A 19,919-nucleotide genomic window follows, 5' to 3' on the forward strand; every position below is an offset into this window, starting at 1 on the left:
CTATTTCAACTATGCTTCCCACTGGTCGGCATGGAGCAGCAACTTAAGTAGACACATCTGTAGTCTACACCAGTGTTGCCCAATAGAAATTGCTGACTGCAGCAACACTGTTGTAAGCAAATGTACCGATTTTAGTAGAAAATGCCTTACACCCATTCTCACACTACAGGTAAATGTACATGTGTATATTTACTCAATAAACATGTAATTAGCCACATCTGGATTCCTAATTAACCACATTAGCTAGTGGCTAATGTATTGGACAACAATGGTTAACACAATCTTTTTAACTGGAGGCGTACTGCCAGTTAGGACACATTATTGTGATAAATTACTTATCCACTATAGGTATCACAACCATTCTTTAAATTAGGATCTATTTCAGCTACATAGTTACCTAGCCAACATTGACAGGGAAAGCATAACAAAGTTTGTTTTTCTTAAATACACTTTTAGGTGAAACTGTATCATATGTCCCCCTGCTTAAACTAAATAGAAACAAATGAGTACTTCCTCTGAATTTATTTTCCTGCCTCCTCTACCTTGGCCCTCAATAAATTGTGCACCAACTGCAATTGACCTACTCCCAGGTGTCCCACACCACTTAGTGGCAAGAGACTCACTCGCCACAAATTCTGGACCGCTAGGTACATCAGCTTGATGGAATTTGGTGTAATTTGTTCACCTGCAAAGCCACAACATTCGTTATGGGAGAGGGGGCAACTCAGGCTTTATAGTCCCACCTGTCCTTAATCAATGTCGAAAAACGAAATCTTGGTCCCAACAAGTTGTAAATACAGCCGCATGGACGGTCTGAGACTTGGGGAGATAGACACGTGGTTGGAAGCACTTGCATATTAAAGCAGGTGAGGACAATCTGTTAAGACTTTTGTTCTGAGCAAGTTGGAAATTGTCAGAGATCTTTCCCACATGAGCTGCGAGATATCAAGATTACACTGCTGACTATGCCACACAAATGAATGATAGCAGCTGAGCCGTGCCTTAAGAGACACAAAATCTGATCAGAGTTTCTGCCTGGGAGAGCATTTTTAATCCTGTCATATAGGCCAAGCGTGTTGATTGATCAAGGGACCAAATGCCTTTTTTAAAAAAGGACACCCTGACATATAGTTTAAACTTGGAACATAACCAGTACGACATGCTTGGGTTATTGTTAGCCGATGTCACATCCTGTCAAAGCTCAACAACCAGACTTGTCAACAGCTCAGATAAGAGGAAGGAATCTTAATTACTAGTAACTAGCTTTGGAACAAACCCTACATGCGATTTCAACATGGTCTTCTCCTTGGACCAGATGGATAATCATGGGTGCAAGATTTACAAACATCCACTCAAATATTCTCCCAAGGCCCATACAACCTCACTTAAATTCCCAAATCCTCCACCTCTGGCCTTCCACAAATGTCCATCTGTTTAACTGCATTCTCACCTCTTTTAACCCCCAGCAAAATAATCATCTTCTGCCCCTGCCGTACTCCAAGTGAGGCCTTAGTCTTTCCTTTGTCTGAGGGGCATAAACTGGAGTTTATCTGGCGCAGAACTGGCCTAAGCATTCATCGTCAGATCTGTTTTGGACGTCAAGCACTGTTATGCTTTGCTGCATCTCAGCCAAAATAGCCCAATATTCCAGGATCATTCTGGAGGCCAAGGATAACCACAAGCTCATTTTCCCTACAACCAATCACCTCCTTAAAATCATCTCCTCCATCCAGCCACTTCAAGCACCAAGTGTGAAGAGCTCCTGGATTTCTTAGTCACCAAGATCAAGGCTATCTCTGCCCCAACACCTTAAGTTTAAAATCATCATCCTCATTGTCAGATGCATCATAGCCTTCCCCAAACCTATTGCTGCAATCACCCGCAGCCCTCTACCCCATCATTAAAACTCTCCATTCCTGACTTCAATTTTCCCCCTCCTTTCGTCCACTATTGGTGGCAGAACCTTCAGCTGCCTGGGTCCTATTCTCAAATTCTATCACTAAACCTCTCAGCCTCTCTACCTCCCTACCTCCCTCCCCTCCTTTAAAAACCTCCACAAAGCTCACCTCTTCAACTAAGAATTTGGTGGCCTCTCTTACTTTCTCCTTTCCTAGCTTGGTATCCATTTTGAAAAGGTTTGGGATGTTTATGTTAAAAGAACTATATAAACACATGTTGTCATTAAATATGTGATAGGTGAGATGCACCAAAATAGCCAACATTAGCCAAAATGGATGAGTTTCACTCATTTTGTGAAGCATTAAGTGAAGTATTTGCTTATTGGTTGAAAAATATACATCAGAAGTATACAATGATGAAACGATCAGAGATTTAGAAAGTGTCCTGGGAGTGATAGTAGACTCATCCCTATCTGGTGATGCAATTATAAAAGTGTTGAAATGCTGGTTTCAATCATCAGAACAATAGCATACGTCTCCAAAGATCATGCTGGGGCTGGACAATACAATGGCCAGATGAGACCTGGAGAAGCAGTGTGATCAATTCTGTTCATACCACAAAAGCCAAAACAGTGGAGAGGATGCAGAGATGATGATTTCTCCCAAGTGTAAAGGGATCATGTATAAAGAAAGATTAGAGAAGCTCAAGATCTACTGTCTATAAGGCAGCAGTGGGGGACCTCATTGCAGTAAAAATAAAGACTTGCATTTATACAGCGCCTTTCACGACCTCAGAACGTCCCAAAGTGCTTTACAGTCAATGAAGTACTTTTTGAAGTGTCGTCACTGTAGTCATGTAGGAAATGTGGCAGCCAATTTGCACACAACAAGCTCTCAAACGGCAATGTGATAACGATCAGATAATCTGTTTTAATGATGTTGGTTGAGGGATAGATATTGGCCAGGACACAGAGGAGATCTCCCTTGCACTTCTTCGAAAGAGTGCCATGGGATCTTCTGCATCCACCTGAGCGCACAGATGGGGCCACGGTTTAACGACTCATCCGAAAGACAGCACCTCCGACAGTGATGCACTCCCTCAGTACTGCACTGAAGTATCAGCCTAGATTTTGTGCTCAAGTCTCTAGAGTGGGGCTTGAACCCACACCCCACTGATTCGGAGGTGAGAGTGCTACCACTAAGCCACGGCTGATACTATACAAAATATTTCAAAGTAAACCAGGAAAGGATACAACTTCAAATTCATGAAAAGTAAATTGAAAGTAACTATTGGGAAGAAATTCTTTACTCAAAGAGCAATTAATATTTGGAATAATCTGCTGGGCAGGGTTAAGAGGCAAAAACACGAATAATTGAGGAATATAAATGGGAAATTTAGGACACCAGAGAGATCAATTTCAATGGGTTGAATGACCTTTTCTCATCCCGAACTTCTGTTTTGTTCCTAAGGGAGACAGCACCATAATTGGACGCATTGGTTAACGTTGAGGCCGGTGTGAGAGAGAGAGAGACAGAAGTATGTGTCAGAAGTGAGAGAACTGCATCCGTACCGATATTATAGGATTTAACCAAGAAAAAGAAATGAGCACATCCCTTTACTTGTTGAGGTTATTTATTAACTAACTAATTTTGCCAAGATTTCTAAAGGGATAGATGTCTCAATTGGTGTTCTTAGTCCGTTACACAACTGACTATTCCAAGTTTAACAAACATCAGTTTGATACTCTGCATGAACAAGAAAATGTGCTCAATAGTTTCCCTTCCCTCTTCCAAGACTAGCCCAGTTTAAAACAAATGGTTGAGAAGAGAGTGTGGAAGGAAGGAAATAAAGTAGTCAGCACAACAATAAGACACAATAATATAACTGTACGCATCAGCTAAAATCATAAGGATACTGGATGGGTAGGAGTGGATTACAAGACAGAAATCCAAATTTAGGGGTGAGATGTCATCAAACTGCAAGAACAAAGCTTGAGTTGCGAGTTAGTCATTTGAAGCTGGAGATCAAATTACGACTTGTCGTTCTGTGGTCCAAACAGTTTTTTTTTCTTAATCTCTACCACTTAGCAATACAAAATGATGTAGAAGCACAAGAGAACATCAGGATCTTCTGACTTGTGAAACGAAGGGTCAGCATTCCTGTCTTGACTAACTTTAGTGCAAAAAACTGAGTAAAAAGTTTTATTTAAAAAGATAAGGTGGTCCATTCAAAACATCAACTGTATGAAGTTGATCTCACCTCCTGTAACCTCACACATGGGTGTAATAGCAGATTCATCAGATGGCACACTACCCAATTGCTCTGCTTCAAGAGACATCGATCCAGGAAGACGCAAGACAAGGGCAAATAGTCGCTGATCCCAACGAAACGGCTCCTTGGTTAATTCACTCCCTGGTAAGGGAGAATTGAGTGGTAGGTGAAGCTGGAATTGTGAAAAGAAACAGTTTACTTACTATTTTACTAATTTGGAATTTAATTGATTCTCTCTTTTTAAAAAAAAAAGAGAACTTTTCAATTGGTTATGCAATTATTGAAAGACCAAACAGGAACAGAAAACACATTTAAGCTATGGATAAGTCAAGGGATTCCAAGCTCTCCATTAGCAATTATTTAAAAATAAATTTAAAAACAAAGTAAATACATACACTTCATGGTGTAGTATTGAGCCATTCGAACCCAGGAAAATTGAAACCTGTGCCGATCCTGGCCAAGGTGGCAGACACATGGCTTCAGCATCCCTGAGCTTGGGAGGAGGGAGGGGGAGGGGGGCAGGGGAGAAAGAGAGAGAGTTCTGATCAGCTTGTTGATTTATAATTGGCCTGGTCTCACGACAGTTATCAGTTCGCCTTTTAAGATTATAGAAGAAATGCTGACGAGGGCATGTGCGCAATTACAGTATCCAGTCCACAAAAGAAGGAGTTTAATTGTTACGACCTCCAGGTCAGGATGAGAGGACGCACACATGTTATATCCCAATTATGGTTTTAGGATTTTGACTCATGCAGGTGAAACCAAGTATGAATTTACAAGGTTGAAATCTGAAATATCTGACAATCACTATTTGGCAACAACGCAAGATACAGGTACAATTTTAATAATTTAAATTCTGTTCACATGCTTTCAATTAAGGGGAAGGTGAGTTTAGCCATTTCAGTTAAAAATAGCTGATACATATGGGATTTTATGCCAAATAAGAACTGTGAAAAGGGCTGATGGTGTTCATTTGATGAGGGTTGTTTTCTGTTTCATTCCTGTTTAGTATGATGGTTCCCTCACACTCATTCTGTTTACAAATTTCTAGAATTCTTAACTCCAGACAGCAGTCAGTTCCTTCAGTAGAGACACAGGAGTTAACCCTACATTTGCTGTACTACTTTGGATGCACTGTGTTGTACTCAAAAGAGCTACCCAAAGGAACTGTTCTCCAAGGTTAGATAGATCTATTTCTCAGTCTAAGAACCACAAGCAACATTCAGTTTAAAATTGTGGCACACTATTTTGGTTACAATAAGCTGATGGTGCTGACCAAAATCTGCTCAGAACTGGTGCTTAACCAGATCATATCCCTTACAGTTAAATGCTGGAGGTTGGGAAAGAAGTGGATGGGATATCAGAGGAAAGAGAGAGGGGAGAAACCAGTTCCAGCTTCCATTCAGCAAGAAGAATAAGCCAGCCTCAACGTGACAAACTCCTATTTCTCCATATATATTCTACTGAACATTTCAGCAGTGCAATGTGTTCATCTCAAAAAGTTAAAAGGAAATACTGCATTTAACACCAAAAATGGATATTCTCCTTCAACTCTGAACGTTACAATCGTTTATGGGATGGTGTATTTATACACATTGCATTAGTATATGCTCCAGTACATGCCATGATTCACTTGGCATAGTTTTATAAACTATTTATGTGACACAGAACGATGACAGCTTTGGCTTTTGGCCATGGATGGAGAGAGAAAAAGAGACAAACAAAGCTGCTGCATGCTATCATGCACTGTCCAAGAGTGTAGTTGTGGTGAGTTTTTTTTCAATTCGTTCATGGGATGTGGGCGTCGCTGGCGAGGCCAGCATTTATTGTCCATCCCTAAATGCCCTTGAGAAGGTGGTGGTGAGCCACTTTCTTGAACCGCTGCAGTCCGTGTGGTGAAGATTCTTCCACAGTGCTGTTAGGAAGGGAGTTCCAGGATTTTGACCCAGCGACAATGAAGGAACGGCGATATATTTCCAAATCGGGATGGTGTGTGACTTGGAGGGGAATGTGCAGGTGGTGTTGTTCCCATGTGCCTGCTGCTCGTCCTTCTAGGGGGTAGAGGTCGCAGGTTTGGGAGGTGCTGTCGAAGAAGCCTTGGCGAGTTGCTGCAGTGCATCCTGTGGATGGTACACACTGCAGCCACTGTGCGCCGGTGGTGAAGGGAGTGAAGGTTTAGGGTGGTGGATGGGGTGCCAATCAAGTGGGCTGCTTTGTCCTGGATGGTGTCGAGCTTCTTGAGTGTTGTTGGAGCTGCACTCATCCAGGCAAGTGGAGAGTATTCCATCGCACTCCTGACTTGTGCCTTGTAGATGGTGGAAAGGCTTTGGGGAAGTCAGGAGGCGAGTCACTCGCCGCAGAATACCCAGCCTCTGACCTGCTCTTGTAGCCACAGTATTTATATGGCTGATGCAGTTAAGTTTCTGGTCAATGGTGACCCCCAGGTTGTTGATGGTGGGCGATGGTAATGCCGTTGAATGTCAAGGGGAGGTGGTTGGATTCTCTCTTGTTGAAGATGGTCATTGCCTGGCGCGAATGTTACTTGCCACTTATGAGCCCAAGCCTGGATGTTGTCCAGGTCTTGCTGCAAGCGGGCTCGGACTGCTTCATTATCTGAGGGGTTGCGAATAGAACTGAACACTGTGCAATCATCAGCGAACATCCCCATTTCCGACCTTATGTTCGAGGGAAAGTCATTGATGAAGCAGCTGAAGATGGTTGGGCCTAGGACACTGCCTTGAGGAACTCCTGCAGCAATGTCCTGGGGCTGAGATGATTGGCCTCCAACAACCACTACCATCTTCCTTTGTGCTAGGTATGACTCCAGCCACTGGAGAGTTTTCCCCCCTGACTCCCATTGACCAATTTTCTGGCTCCTGTGTGGTATTGGAGAGGGCTGAGTGGAAATGAGTGCTGATCCATCTTCCTCTTCTACCAGGACTACATGCATGCTAAGCAGCGGAAGCAACATGTTATAGACAGAGCTATGCGATTCCACAACCAACGGATCAGATAAAAGCAGTCCTGCCACATCCAGTCGCGAATGGTGGACAATTAAACAACTAACGGGAGAAGGAGGCTCCGTGAACATCCCCATCCGCAATGATGGCAGAGTCCAGCACGTGAGTGCAAAAGACATGGCTGAAGCATTTGCAACCATCTTCAGCCAGAAGTGCCGAGTGGATAATCCATCTCAGCCCCCTCCCGATATCCCCACCATCGCAGAAGCCAGTCTTCAGCCAATTTGATTCACTCCACGTGGTATGGATACAGCAAAGACTATGGGCCCCAATAATATCCTGGCTGTAGTGAAGACCTGTGCTCTCGAACTAGCCACACCTCTAGCCAAACTGTTCCAGTACAGCTACAACACTGGCATCTACCCGACAATGTTGAAAATTGTCCTGTCCACAAAAAGCAGGACAAATCCAATCCGGCCAATTACCGCTCCATCAGTCTACTCTCAATCATCAGCAAAATGATGGACGGTGTCGTTGACAGTGCTATCAAGCGGCACTTACTCACCAATACTCAGTTTGGGTTCCGCCAGGTCCATTCGGCTCCAGGCCTCATTACAGCCTTGGTCCAAACATGGACAAAAGAGCTGAATTCCAGAGGTGAGGTGAGAGTGACTGCCCTTGAGGACAAGGCAGCATTTGACCAAGTATGGCACCAAGGAGCCCTAGTAAAATTGAAGTCAATGAGAATCAGGGGGAAAACAGTCCAGTGGCTGGAATCATACCTAGTACAAAGGAAGATGGTAGCCCCAGGACATTGCTGCAGGAGTTCCTCAGGGCAGTGTCCTAGGCCCAACCATCTTCAGCTGCTTCATCAATGACCTTCCCTCCACCATAAGGACAGAAATGGGGATGTTCGCTGATGATTGCAGTGTTCAGTTCCATTAGCAACCCCTCAGATAATGAAGCCATCCATGCTAACATGCAGCAAGACCTGGACAACATCCTGGCTTGGGCTTGTAAGTGGCAAGTAGCATTCACGCCAGAGAAGTGCCAGGCAATGACCATCTCCAACAAGAGAGAATCCAACCACCTCCCCTTGACATTCAGCCACATTACCATCGCCGAATCCCCCACCATCAACATCCTGGGGGCCACCATTGACCAGAAACTAAACTGGACCAGTCACATCAATATGGTGGCTACAAGAGAAGGTCAGAGGCTGGGTATTCTGCGGCGAGTGACTCACCTCCTGACTCCCCAAAGCCTTTCCACCATCTACAAGGCACAAGTCAGGAGTGTGATGGAATACTCTCCACTCGCCTGGATGAGTGCAGCTCCAACACTCAAGAAGCTCAACAGCATTCAGGACAAAGCAGCCTGCTTGATTGGCAACCCATCCACCACCCGAAACATTCACTCCCTGCACCACCAGCGCACCGTAGCTGCAGTGAATACCATCTATAGGATGCACTGCAGCAACTCGCCAAGGCTTCTTCCACAGCACCTCCCAAACCCGTGACCTCTACCACCTAGAAGGACAAGGACAGCAGGCACATAGGAATACCACCACCTGCACATTCCCCTCCAAATCACACACCCTCCCGACTCGGAAATATATTGCCGTTCCTTTATCGTTGCTGGGTCAAAATCCTGGAACTCCCTACTTAACAGCACTGTGGGAGAACCTTCACCCCACGGACTGCAGCGGTTCAAGAATGCGGCTCACCACCATCTTCTCAAGGGCAATTAGTGATGGGCAATAAATCCTGGCCTGGCCAGCAGCACCCACTTCCCATGAATGAATAAAAAAAAGCCTACTTCTTCCCACCATAGTGGTGTACTGCGCTGTTGGGGGATGACTCTCATTCTAGGAAGAGTACCAAACAATCAGGGCCCTTTCCCAGTCTGAGGTGAAACCAAAATACCTGATCTAATGGTCAAATGTTCTATTGATGTTTTCTCTATTTTTATGGGTTTGTTATGGGGAGGCACTCCTTCCTGGTAGCAGTGAGAATTGTGTTCATCTGCATTTTGTGGGAATATGTGATTTCCCCCCCAACCTGAGCAAGCAAAGCAGGGAGCGGCGTGGATTTAATGACATGCTAAGACTGGTCGGCTTCAGGGGTGTGCGCAAAAAAAATAGCAGATTTTCAAAAAACAGAATTATGGGAAGCTGGTGGTCAGTCTGCTCAATCAGAATGATGAGTTTACACAGGCAAATCCTATTGGAAATGTGGACATAATGGGAAAGAAGTGACAAAAAGTGTGACAAAAACATGACAACACAATGACAGATAAGCAATATTAGATACATCATACACCATATATACACATGCACACAAAATGAATATGCAAGTGTCTTCCATTGAGCTGATTAGTCTGTGGTATTCATGTCTTTTCCAATACCTTAATTGGTATTGTTAATCACATGATCATTAATGCATTTTTGATCTGATTTTGTTCTTTCACGCTAATTACTCAGGTTCCAAAAACCTGCTCCTCATCTACAGATACACCCTCTTCCTAGCTTGGATGTCTGCACCTTAACATATGTAAATGTAACATTTTTTAAAAAATTATTTTTGATCATTCAAAACATTTCTTCACTACTTCACTCACAGCACCGAAGTCAACTCTGAAAACTTGCCCTCGAACAGACAGCAAGTATGCTGAATTACCACAAAAATATCCAATGTACTTCCAATCTTAAAACATTAAGATTGGAAGTATTAAGAAATGAAATCTTTAAGTCCAAGATGATGTACATGAGTAGTGAAACAAAATGAGAAATGTACATTCAGAATGTGGTAACTTTTTCTCGTTTATCAATTAGCTGATTCTGAATTCATTGGACTTAATATAGATCTCCATCCATTGAGGTGAACATCAAAAATCATACTCCAGGGGCAGCAACATCCAAAAGCACCATGAGGGGAAAATCTACTAGTTTTAACAAAAATTGTAATGAACACTGTGACAAAGACAATAGACTGTAACTTACCTCCTCCTGTATACCACTATTGTTTGTCAACTTGTTCCCATCAGTAATTGTAACGATGATTGATGGTTCTAGAAAGAAAGGATTTCTCCCCTAAAAAAAATCCAAGGAGAGTAATCCATATTTTAGCAAAGCTAGGAGCAGATGTTAATGTTCCTACCAACCTCAAAGCTGCTACTGAGTGCAAGTTAGCCATTAAATTGAGAGAAAATTACATTTCATTTTCCACAGTGAGCAATGCCACTGGAGGTGAACCAGTTCAAACATTAAATCTTAACTACAATTGAGAGGCAGGACAAGATGAAAAAACATTTAATCAAATTGATACAGAATATTATAGTTTTACAGCACTTTCCTGGGAAAAGATCATAGGCCAGGTTTTGCTGTAGTCGGGCATCTATTGGTGTCTGCTGTTACAGACTTGCTCTGCACCCTTCAGCTCAAAACATTTTTGCCCATTAAGTTGCTGAAAGTACGAGCTGATAACGGCTCAGCGAGAGAAGCAGGGCATCTGGGATCTGGGACCTGACAGGGCACCTCTTTAACCAATGAGATGGAAGGGTTGAGAAATAAACAGCAGAGAGCGAGAAGGAAGTGTAACTTAGAGTAGTGAATTCAATGTCAAATCAGGTACAGAAGGAGAAATAAAGAGAGGGAAAGCAAGATTGGATTAACATAGGAGAGAAAAAAAACAAAGGAAAAGGAAAAGTTCTTTTAAAAAATGTAAATTTGACATTTTTAAATTCTCCAACAACAATTAAAACCTGAAGGAATGAGACTCCACACTTGTAATAGTTCATTTTCAGTGTCAGATAGATTGTTAATTACTGACAGTCAATCACATCGTTACAAGGGTACTTACACTTGGAACAACAAGACTTTCTGTGGCGAGTTTGTATCTACGACGCAAATACAAAAACTTCACAACATTCAAAGCATGTCAATGGTGAGGCAAACAGCGAAATGCCGTTTTTGCAAAGTTAACAGTGAAACGGCAAATCTCAGACAACAACTTTTGGATATTGGCATTTAACTGCGCATCTGTTCCTCGCCTGAAGTCGCTGTACCATTTACGCATAAATAACAGCTAGTGCCATTAGCCTCACCATTATTTTGACAGCAAAATCTGGCCCCATATATTTGAGGACTATCAGAATAACAACGATGACAAAAACAGCTTCAACCAATTTTCTTTTGGGGGGGGGGGGGGGAAATGCAGAACATTATGCAAATACTCAGTAAAATCCTTTTGCAAAATCCTTTACCTTTAGAATGGGTGAAATGAAAAAAAAAGCTGCATCATTGGACATATCTTCTACATCAATAACTAAGCTAGGAGCAAAACTAGGACCTGTAACAATTAACATTCATCAGGACACCTGTCATCGTGCCTGAATTGCTGAATATCTGCATGGATATGAGCAAATGTGACAAGTGGTAGGGAAAATATTTTTCCTCATCTGAAAGCAAGCTTCTATGAAGGACAAGACAGGAAATATCTGGTGGCTGACACAATTGGGATTTTTGTTCATCGTTCGTAAATTCTAGCAGTTCTTACCCTGCTGAACCCCTCCACTCCCACCTCAGCAGAAAACTCCATTAACCAGCTTTGGATGGATAGTCATCAGTGCCTTAGAAAAGCTACAGCTGGCAAAAGCTTGCTCAAGTCTGCTGCAGCTATGTGTTCCACATGCTCACAATCTTCTGTGCAAGAATGTTTTTTTTTCCTGACTTCACTTTTAACCCACGAAAACTGAATTCTAAGATTGTGTCCATGTATTCTAGACTCCCCTAACAGAGGGAAGAATCATCCCTTAACCCTGCCAATTCCCTTCATTATTTTCAATACCTGAATCAGATCATCCCTTAACCTCATCTCCGGGGAATACTCGGTCTGTTACCCCATGCATCATCCTGGAATCATCACTGTACTTTCTCCAAGGACTGTATATAGAATCACACAGCACAGGAGTCCATTCAGCCCACTGCGCCTGCAATGGCTCTTTGGAAGAGATATCCAATTTTTCCCACTCCCCTTTCCCCATAGCCCTGCAAATTTTTCCTTTTCAGTCTAATAATTTTGCCACTATTGACATTAAACTCAAACCTATTGTCACTTCCTCCCTTTTTTAAAAATGGGGTATTGTTATTTACCATCCAATCCTCTAGTACTATTCCCAAATCCAACAAGTTTTAGAAGATTAATATTGTGTTACCCATTACCTCACCTATTTCCTTTAATAGCCCTAGTGGAAATCATCCATGGGCCTAGAGACCGGTCTGGCTTTAATCCCATTGTTTTATCCATTATAGTTTTTCCTGTGTATATTAATCCCTGACCAACCTCTGGGGATCTTCCCTGCAGCTTTAGTATTGCATCTTTCTCCACTGTGAAGACCAATTTTGCCTTTCTGCCATGTCCTTATCGGTTACCAGTGTCCTAACTAAAGCAGTTTTTTTTGGTTTAAAAGGGCCCACTTCCTTTACCACTATTTCTTGGTGTGCTTATAAAACCCTTCACTATTATCCTTGCAAGATTTTTTCTTCCCCCATTGTCTCCTTTTGTTGCTTCCTATAATCCTTATGGTCCTCATTGTTACCATTGTTCTTAACCCTTAAATAAGCCTCCTTCTTTCGTTTAAAACTCGTCCTACTCACTCTCCGACCATTGCTGCATCACCCTTGAAAGTACCCCTTTTACCTTTCAGGAGTATACCAACAGTTTCCTTCCTGAATAGACTGTACTGTTGGGATGTATATTATCCATAATAGGGTCCCCATAGGTAATATTTTGACAACTCCATGGATTACTAGAGGGTCCTCACAGGTAATCTAGCTTGATATCTCCATAGATTAATGGAGGGTCTCCACAGTTAATCTGGATTGGTAAATCCATGGATTAATGGAGGGCCCCCACAGGTAATCTGGCCTGAGATCTCCATGGGTTATTGAAGGGCTGCTTGTGAAACAGTCACTGATACAAGTACTGAGGTGGCAATAATCAATGGAAGGATTCCCAGCAGGAACCTTTGGGTATGCCTTAGGCTTAAAAGTCATGAGACACTCGAAGGGGCAATGCCCAGGATCTCCAGGTGATACCACAAAAGTGCTGCAGCTGAGCCAGGCTCTGGCACAGCCTGTTAGTTGAACTGGAAGAGAAAGGCTCTTAAAAGGTATTCTGCTTTTGTAGTCTAATTTCTCATCTACATGCTGCCCCTTGGCGACATCATCCTAAAACACGTCAGATTCCACATGTACGTTGGCGACACCCAGCTCTACCTCATCACCACCTCTCTCGACCCCTGCACTGCATCTGACTTGTCACGCTGCTTGTATGTATTGGATGAGCAGAAACTTCCTCCAATTAAATATTGGAAAGACCAAAGCCATTGTCTTCGGCCCCCGCCACAAACTCCATTCCCTTGCCACCGATTCCATCCTCCTCCTTGGCTACTGCCTGAGGCTGAACCAAACTGTTCGCACCCTTGGCATCCTATTTGACCCCGAACTGCGCTTCCGACCCATACCCTCTCCATCACCAAGACTACCTACTTCCACCTCCATAATATCGCCCGTCTCCGCCCCGCCTCACCTCATGTGATGCTGAAACCCTCATCCATGCTTTTGTTACCTCCAGACTCAACTATTCCATTGCCCTCCTGGCCGGCCTCCCATCTTACACTCTCTGTAAACTTCAGCTCATCCAAAGCTCTGCTGCCCATATCTTCACTTGCACCAAGTCCCGTTCCCATCACCCTAGTGCTTGTTGACCTACAATGGCTCCCGGTCCAACAATGCCTCAAATTTAAAATTCTCACCCTTTTATTCAAATCCTTCCGTGGCCTCGCCCCTCCCCATCTCCGAAACCTCATCCAGTCCTACAACTGAGAACTCTGCATTCCTCCTGCTGGCCTCTAATGCATCCCCGGTTTCCTTGGCCTGTCGTTAGCTGCCGTGCCTTCAGTTGTCCAGGCTCTGAGCTCTGGAATTCTCTCCCTAACTGTGTCTCTCCTCCTTTAAGATGCTCCTTAAAACCTACCTCTTTGACTAAGCTTTTGGTTCCCTGTCTTAATATCTCCTTATGGGGCTCGGTGTCAAATTTAGTCTGATAACGCTCCTGTGAAGCACCTTGGGACGTTTCACTATATTGAAAGCGACATATAAATGCAAGTTGGTGTTGTAATCATTATCATTGCACAAGTTCTACTAATTTTCATAATTCCTGTTCCCAATTACCTCAAATGTAAACGGGAAGATTATAAAGCAGGCCTTTGGGTCCCTACCGACTATAGACAGTAGTTTGACTAGTTATGGCAGGGACCATGGCACCTATTAATTGCGCCAAGTCGCTGGCTTCTTCAAGGAGTTGAGTGTCAGGGAAAAGTGCCATACTTGTCTGGGTCCTCAAATCCTCCTCTCCAGGGACAGTCTCTGATGTTTTAAAAGAGCAGCAGATGGGGACCACATCCACCCCAGTGGAAGTGGGTTACCCATCCCCTGTAGTGGAGGCTGGGAGAACAAAGTCAGGGTTGTTAGAAAACATTCTCTGATTATAGTTTGGGAGACTTCCCAATATTCCTCACAGGCATAGCTCGAAGGGTACCCAATATCAACATGCACTATGGCTGTTTCAGGAGAATTGTCCGGGGTGATGCCTCAACCTCTAAGTTGAGGAACCTCTCTCTAAGGGAAGTCCTGTCTGATTATGCTGAGATTTACCACCTTGGAGATAACATGTTTATTTGCCCTTCATTTACATGGAATGCAGTACTATTTAAAGCCAACAGCATCAATGCGAATGAACTCTTGCCACTGAGCAACAAAAAAGGGTCGGTGATCACTTGTCATCGATTGTAGTAGTGGAGCCATCAGCACCATGACAGGCTGGTGTATCTTTGTCATCAATTATTCATGGTAAGCAACATCTAACTGGATGTGTCTGATTTCTTGAGCTTACTGTTTTTGTCTATCTTATGACCAATGCAGGTAACAGAGTGCAGCTACTCCTCAAGCACGTTTCATGAGCCAGAGGCCAATTTGACAAGTCACAATATCAGATTTGGGCAACTAGCATGTTATTGAATGACAGGATCATCAGTCATTTTCAATAAACAATTGCATTTTGCACAGTATTTAAAAACATTGGCAGATGCTGACCCAACTGTGAAGGCATTCAATTTGATTCTGATGCAGGCAATGTATTGCATGGGTTAGTAGTGAATGGTAGGCCTTATGACTACAGCCTAGCTGTGGCAGTCTGTTCAGAGTATAAAACGCCAATATATTAAACCCTTGTATACTATGCCCATTTACTTTGCCTGTTTTATTTGACCTCTATCCAGTGCACAAGAGGGTCCCAGCACTCTGCAAACTCATCTGTATTTTTTGACTTGCAAACATGGTATATTAGTATATGGCTACAGAAGTAATGGAAGTTTTCCTTTTAAATGCAGTGTTTTCCTTTGGGTGGTTGACACAAAGTTAAGATCAGGAGGTCCCTGGGAGTGCGTCAATATTTGCAGGGATTGCCCCCAACCCCCCACCTCCCTCTTTCCCCACTGAAAAGCACTAGTCAGGAAAGCATAGAACTGGTTGCTGCTGTTACTACATAAAAACTAAGCACAGCATCTTTTCAATTCATGAATATGCCTGTCCTGGCAAGAACAGCCAGGTGTCATATTTTCTGGAGGCTCGTCATCTGATGACAACCAGCATCTGAAACCCGAAAAAGAAACAAAGAAATTCAAAGAGGATGGAGACATTGACAGATTGTTTGATACTGTGTAAGGGTGATCTAACCTACTCCTGTAGACTGGCTGGACACTTGGTTGCCCATTTTGGCAGTAAGAGGTCCAAAGCAAGGATCAAAACACCTTGAGCAGGGGAAAACAAACTAGCACAATGGCACAGAAACTGAGGCTTTAGGCAATGAGGGACTAACAGACTACATGCAACACAACTTAATTGTTAGATCACATTTTCATCTGTATGCTCAATATGTAGGTTCCCCAGAATCCTACAAACTTGGCTCCTACAGTGCAAGATGCAGAATGAGGAATGAAAATTCCTTATGCTCACTTTATCTAAATTATCGCTCAATTAAAAAAGTGCCAAATTCTTTATACTGAAACAACTGTAGCAAGGTTGAAGAAAATGAACAGAATGGATGGTACCATTATCCAGTTGACATCTACTGGTCAAGGCTACATCACCAAGATGGATGTTACAACCAAGGCTTAAATCAGGCTTCCCAGAACACTTAATGACTCCACTTTAGAAATCTACAACAGCCTTGAAAGTATCATTACCATCCCTTCACTACAGCGTTCAAGGGAGGCCCCAGGAATCCCTGTCCATGTTATTTTTGCCCATCCTTTATAGGACAGACCCTGTGGAATTGGTTAGGTCCAGGGCTTGGGTAATTGTGTCAGGTTCGACCCAAATCTGGCTTAGTCGTGGCTAATCTAAATCTCGAGTCTTCCTTCCATCTCTTCCCCCATCCCTGACTCATGTTTTAGTCGATACTCAGCCCAGTGCCTTTTTCTTATACTTGTTTGTTTCACTATGATTCCTATGCAGAACAGGAAAGATGTATTACTGCCTGTTTTTTTTCATTTGTGCTTTGTTGTTCTGGCCTATTCCTTCGAACTTGGAATTTTGTCAATTAGTTCATTGATACTCATTCATAAATATTCTTTTATACATATTTATATCTGTGTCTATTTGTTCCAGGATTAACTGGTTAAGCCATCACTTACTATAAAAAAAATTATGAAATTATGCAAAAAAATGGAGGGGGGGGGGGGGGGAAATGTACAAAGCTCCACGATAACTTAGTGGTCACGGCTCCATTCAGTGTAGTACTAAGCCGTACAGATCAAAGGCATTGGATTCGATGCCTCATCTATGTTGAGCGAACTGATCTTAACTAGGGTGGAAGCTAAGTGTGTCGCTATGAGCCTGAGCAATCCTGCGCTAGGAAGCATATGAAAAAAAACAACTTCCAACTGGTATCCAGTGGCCCCTGCTGGCAAGTGCAGGTGCGAACTTCAGGCAAGAACAGGTCCGCACTCATCTGGTGATAGGATGTAAATACTCGTCGTTTGGGTTGACACATGAAAGATAGCCACTTTTCAAGGTACTATACTCTACCAAATCACAGTCTTCAAGGGGTGGAAATATAGTGACAAATGGATGTCAGAGAGAGAGAGAGAGAGAGAAAAGGCCAACTCACTTACCAATGCCACTGATTTTTAAACTTGAAGAATGATTGCAAAATTCCATGTTTTAATAAAGCAGAGGAATATTCAAGAGAGTTCATCTAACTTAGGCAAGCTTGATCTGTCATGGAATACTTAACATACACACTGTAATAGAGAATCACAATTCAGTAGATAATGAAGAGATATGGATCATATCATAAACCACAAGTTTATGCAGTTATTTATTACAGAACTTGTTTTGATTTCTTTAGTTACTCCATCCCTCCTGACGACACTGACAAATGGTCAGTAAGGTTCCACAGAAAGCAGCCGCTTGCCAATAATCTTTCCCAAGAGGTCATTCTTATGTGTAAGCCTGGACAATAAGCACCAGTGGGCTATTCATCCCTTCAGCCATCACAAGCAAAACTGAATCTGTCCTCACCTATATTCCACTTTTGAGCAGGGGTCACTAGATAGTTATCATGTCGTGGAACCGTAGCCAATTTTTCCCCTCCTCAGCTTGGGTGCACTGAGGTCAACTATGATAACTATCCTATGATAGACAAGGTCAGCTGAATCAGCACAGACAAGGAATCCAAACATAGCACCTTCCTGACCACCATGGATCAGTGTCAGCATGTGATTGAAAAACTGAGTCAATTTTCCATTATGCAGCAGACAAGGCAAAAGCAACAAGAGTCAATAGTGTCAAAGCAGATGGAGGTTTGATCGGAAGGTACATGGCATCAAACAACACACTTTTTCAGCAGCAGATAAACATATAAACATAGTGGCAGCAGTTAAACACTCACACAAAGAACAGCAGCCCATGGACCTGTACTAATCAAACCCCTTTAATGCTAAGTTACTGCACCCACATTGGGAGGCCAGCCTCTCAGGGAGAAAGAGAGAGTAATCTGATCCTTCCTGGAACAATAAGGATATTGAACCAACTAGAGAAGAGGCCATATTAGATTTAATGAGTAATGAACTTGAATTAGTCAATAATCTAATGGTAAGGGGACACCGAGCTAACAGTGACCATAACATAATTGAATTTGATATTAGGTTTGAGAGGGAGAAGGGTGAGTCACGAACCAAGGTTTTAAATTTAGGTGAGGCGGACTTAGGAGGGATGAGACAGAAATTGACCACAGTAGGACGGGCAGAACTTCAAACTCAAAACTGCAAACAATCAGTGGGAGGTGTTCAAAGAAGTATTTGGTAGAATACAAGACCTGTACATAACCCTAAAGGACAAGAGCTCTACTTGTGTAATTAAACAGCCTTGGTCAACAAGAGATAGTATAAAACTAAAAGGCTTATACGGATGTAAAGGACAGTAGAGATTCTGAGGACTGGGAGAGATATAAAGCTAAGCAGGGATACAAAGGAAGTAGTAAGAGCTGCAGAAAGGGAATATGAGAAAAAGCTTGCAAGGAATATCAAGGACAACACTAAAGGTTTTTACAAGTCTATTAAGAGAAAGAGGGTTACTAAGAGTAACAGGGGCCCTTAAAGACAGACACAGGTTATATTGTAATTGAAAAATCAGGAAATGGCAGACTTGTTAAATACTTACTTTGTATCAGTCTTCATAGTACAGGATGAGGATAAAGTACCAGAGATACAAGGAAAAGTTTTTAAAAATTAAGTGGAGGAACTTACTAGATTTAATATAAGTTAAAAAAAATGGTAATGGAGAAAATAATGAGACTACAGATAGACAAATCTTCAGGAACTGATGGTTTCCTCCTCAGGGTATTAAAAGAAGTAGGTGATGAAATTGTAGATGGTCTCGTCATGATCTTCCAAAATTCTTTCGATTCAGGAATTGTCCACTTGGATTGGAAAATTGCCAATGTCACTCTACTATTTAAGAAAGATGAGATAAACTAGGAAATTATAGGCCTAGTAGTTTAACATCAGTTGTGGGGAAGTTACTAGAATCTATTATTAGGGTCAGAGTGACTGAACACTTGGACAAACATGAACTGATCAGAGAGCCAGTATGGATTGGTAAAAGGTAAGCCATGTCTAATGAACCTAGCTGAATTTTTTGAGGAGCCAACTAATGTGGTAGATAAGGGAGTGTCTGTGGGTGTTATTTATATGGACTTCAAGAAAGCATTTGACAAGATTCCACATCAGAGACTGATATAAAAAATGAGAGCGCATGGAATTAGAGGGTATTGCCAAGGGTAGGGAATTGGTTAGGAGGTAGGAGACAGAGTGTAGGGATAATGGGTATGTACTCCAATTGGCTGGATGTGACTAGTGGTATCCCTCAACAATTTGTACCGGGGCATCAGCTTTTCACTATATTTATAAATGACTTAGATGAAGGAATAGGGATCCATATATCCAAGTTTGCTGACGATACCAAGTTAGGTGGTACAGTAAATAATGTAGATGGAAGCAGAAAGTTGCAAAGGGACATTGATGAATTGAACGATTGAACTCCATCTGCCAGAGTTTTGCCCAATGTGAGGAAGTGTGAGGTCATCCACTTTGGATCTAAGAAAAATAGATCATGGTATTTTCTAAATGGCGAGAAGCTAGGAACTGTGGAGGAGCAGAGAGATT

General features: G+C 42.6%; 1 protein-coding gene across 7 annotated transcripts in view; it reads right to left on the reverse strand.

Moving 5' to 3' along the window:
* Positions 1–19,919, reverse strand: part of ints6 (integrator complex subunit 6) — a 97,946-nt gene that overhangs the window by 58,977 nt on the left and 19,050 nt on the right. For 5 of the 7 annotated variants that reach the window (XR_010964372.1, XM_067992624.1, XM_067992625.1 and 2 more), the window contains exons 4-5: positions 10,132–10,221; positions 4,159–4,342 (exon numbers count right to left, since the gene is read on the reverse strand). Coding sequence is in view for 6 of the 7 variants with exons in the window: in XM_067992624.1 (XP_067848725.1) it covers positions 4,159–4,342; positions 10,132–10,221 (274 nt within the window). In the remaining variant the exon portion in view is untranslated. The remainder of the gene's footprint in view (positions 1–4,158; positions 4,343–10,131; positions 10,222–19,919) is intronic. The other 2 variants (XM_067992622.1, XM_067992627.1) reach the window with 2 other exon arrangements.

This window comes from Heptranchias perlo, chromosome 11 (assembly GCF_035084215.1).
Source record: "Heptranchias perlo isolate sHepPer1 chromosome 11, sHepPer1.hap1, whole genome shotgun sequence".
Taxonomy (NCBI): domain Eukaryota; kingdom Metazoa; phylum Chordata; class Chondrichthyes; order Hexanchiformes; family Hexanchidae; genus Heptranchias; species Heptranchias perlo.